The 2,988-nt window shown below is 57.4% G+C and overlaps 1 protein-coding gene across 1 annotated transcript; it reads right to left on the reverse strand.

The window, feature by feature from the left end:
* Nucleotides 1-741: 741 nt before the first annotated feature.
* FAM43B (family with sequence similarity 43 member B) lies at nt 742-2,540 on the reverse strand. The gene has a single exon (XM_075327658.1). It carries the CDS (start codon nt 2,455-2,457, stop codon nt 1,507-1,509), a length of 951 nt encoding a protein of 316 aa, XP_075183773.1. The 5' UTR covers nt 2,458-2,540; the 3' UTR covers nt 742-1,506.
* Nucleotides 2,541-2,988: the final 448 nt, after the last annotated feature.

Below are 2,988 nucleotides of genomic sequence, written 5' to 3' on the forward strand. Positions count from 1 at the left end.
ACCACCACCAACGCTGCCGACAACCACCACCATCGCTGCCGACGACCACCACCATCGCTGCCGACGACCACCACCATCGCTGCCGACGACCACCACCATCGCTGCCGACGACCACCACCATCGCTGCCGACGACCACCACCATCGCTGCCGACGACCACCACCATCGCTGCCGACGACCACCACCATCGCTGCCGACGACCACCATCGCTCTCGTTCGGGTTGTCGCTGTGTAATTTTCTTAACGTTTGGAAAATCAAAGGTGACAACAAACATGTCAGCGACTAAACTGCCAGTGGGGGACGGCACTCAGCTTCCCAAACTGCGCTCAAGAGTTCTGCGCCTCTCAGGGGGTCCAACGCTGCGCTTAGGGGCAGTAAAGGCGGCCATATTAGTTGTCACCCAGCTTTCCCAGGTGCAGATAAAACAGAAATTCATCATGTGTGTTTACAAATTGCAGAAAATAATAAAAGCATGAAGCTGTGATCACCGGGCGCTGCCATCCCTGCTCCCCATTAACCCATCAGTAACCAGTCATACCAATAATTTAAAGAGCTGACCCCAATCTGGTGGCTTATAACAAAGATAGAAACCGGAAATGTACTCAAATGCTATTAACCTGCAGATCAAGCTGAACGGCCGCAGCTACTGGGAGAAAATTAACGTTATTCCTCCCAGCAGCCGCCGGCTTTCAGTCATGCAGACGCGAGGACCACTGCCCGACACTTTGATTGACAGCTGGAGACATTCTGGCACGTGCGGTTTATTGACACATATTATAATCCGAGATTTTCCACTTTTACGCTTCCTGCAAACCACGACTGCAATCGTGGCAAAGAACAGCCTCAGCTGCTGCTGAACATCTTGAAATGATGAGACTTCTAGGAATGGTTATTACAAGGGGAAGGGGGGAAAAGCAATAAGATGTATATGGGGACCACCAGCAGGGAAGACACGGGTCAATTTAAAAGTCATATGTAACTCGCAGTTATCAGCCAAAACCCCCCCCAAAAACATTGTCCCTGATTCAAACAGCAAGAAGTTGCCACCATCTACAAGCAACTGAACCCAGTCTGTGCCCCCCATTGGGGAGGGTGCTGCGTGCCAGGGGGCGGCATCAAGGCACTTTGCCCAAGGCAGGGTTAGTGGATATTGTGCCCCGGGTGACGGAGCCGGACTGTCGCTGTGCCACTTTGGACCTGGAGGAGCCGGACTGTCCCTGTGCCACTTTGGACCTGGAGGGGCCGGACTGTCTCTGTGCCACACCGGACCTGGAGGAGCCGGACTGTCCCTGTGCCACACCGGACCTGGAGGAGCCGGACTGTCCCTGTGCCACACCGGACCTGGAGGAGCCGGACTGTCCCTGTGCCACACCGGACCTGGAGGAGCCGGACTGTCCCTGTGCCACACCGGACCTCAAGGAGCCGGACTGTCCCTGTGCCACACCGGACCTGGAGGAGCCGGACTGTCCCTGTGCCACACCGGACCTGGAGGAGCCGGGCAGAGCCTCAGCAGATAGTCCTTATGGGGTGCCTCCAATCAGACAGGTGTGCACCTGGGGTGTAGAGGAGTTTTTGGGCCAAGGCTCTTTGGAGGCTGAGTCTCCTGAGGTCCTGGGCAAGTTCCAGGATGATGTCCCTGTCACAGCTCAGATGCTGACGGAGGATGACCCTCTGGGGGTCCGTCCAGTCCTCCTCCCCACCCTCCTCCTCCTCTAATATGGAGCTCAGCCTGGGCACCGTCCTGCTCCTCTCCGCAGGTGGGTTATAGGAGCAGGTCCCATTCAGGATCTTCCTCAGGGGGATTTTGGGGACCGCAGACTCCCCCAGAAGCTCCTTCTGTTCCCTCCTAAAGTCATTTTGCCTCTTTAACCTCTTGAACTCGTTGAAGGCCACCATTGAGGTCTGGCAGAGGTTCTGCTCCATGGCTTTAGCCTTCTCCGCCTTGGAGACCAGGGCGGCATGGCATCTCAGGACCACCGCCTTGTTCTTTATCTGGTGCCTGTAGACCCAGGAGAAGACCTTGGGGTGCCCGGCGTCCGCTGCACAGTAGGTGATCCGGTGCAGGAGGTAGGCATGGACGGTTTTTCTCGAGCCCCTTTTGGAGGGGCTCATCCTGATGCCATAAGACCCCAGAGTGAGCTTCATCTTAGTGCTGCAGCCCCCAGATTCGCTTTTCTGCCAGATCTTGTGGACCGCTTCCACCGTGCAGCCCTCGCCCTTGGCATGGAGGGTCACGGCATTGCCCAGGTACCACACTGTGTATGAGGGGTCCTCCTGGTTTAGGACCACCTTCTGCCTCCTGCTGCTGAAGACATTGCCCAGGCGCTCCAGGGGCAGAGGGGGCAACAGGTCAGGGCAGGAGTGGAGGACGGAGGACAGCAGCGAAGAGTAACTCACCCCCTTCCCCTTCTTGTCCTTCTTCACCAGCACAAACTTGCTTTTCCTCCAGGGCAGCATGGTGTCTTCAGGCAGGAGCTCCGGGGCTGTGTGCGGTGGAGGAGGCTGGAGGAGTGAGCAGGAGAAGGCTGCGGCTGCCTCCTTCTTCCTCTGCCACACCTCTGCTATTCCACCTTAATCACCACCGCCACAACCGCAGGCAGCACCCCCAGCAGGGAAAGAAAGACCCCCATATGTGCAGACACCGGCGGGCGCTTACACTAATTGGGGAATTACTATTCATGCAACTGAATCTCACTACTAATTAGTGCCCCCTCCAAATAAATCCCTTGCCTCTTGTTCCTCCATCGAGGGAATTTATTTGCTAATCCGCAGAGTGGGAACAGAAACTGCTAAATGGCGCCACAGTGTTCACAGAGCTCCGAGAGTCCCACCGACCCCCGAGAGTCCCGCCGACCCCCGAGAGTCCCGCCGACCCCAGAGAGTCCCGCCGACCCCAGAGAGTCCCGCCGACCCCAGAGAGTCCCGCCGACCTCAGAGAGTCCCGCCGACCTCAGAGAGTCCCGCCGACCTCAGAGAGTCCCGCCGACC

The sequence above is a fragment of the Anomaloglossus baeobatrachus genome, chromosome 11, assembly GCF_048569485.1.
Source record: "Anomaloglossus baeobatrachus isolate aAnoBae1 chromosome 11, aAnoBae1.hap1, whole genome shotgun sequence".
In the NCBI taxonomy this organism is placed as follows: Eukaryota; Metazoa; Chordata; class Amphibia; order Anura; family Aromobatidae; genus Anomaloglossus; species Anomaloglossus baeobatrachus.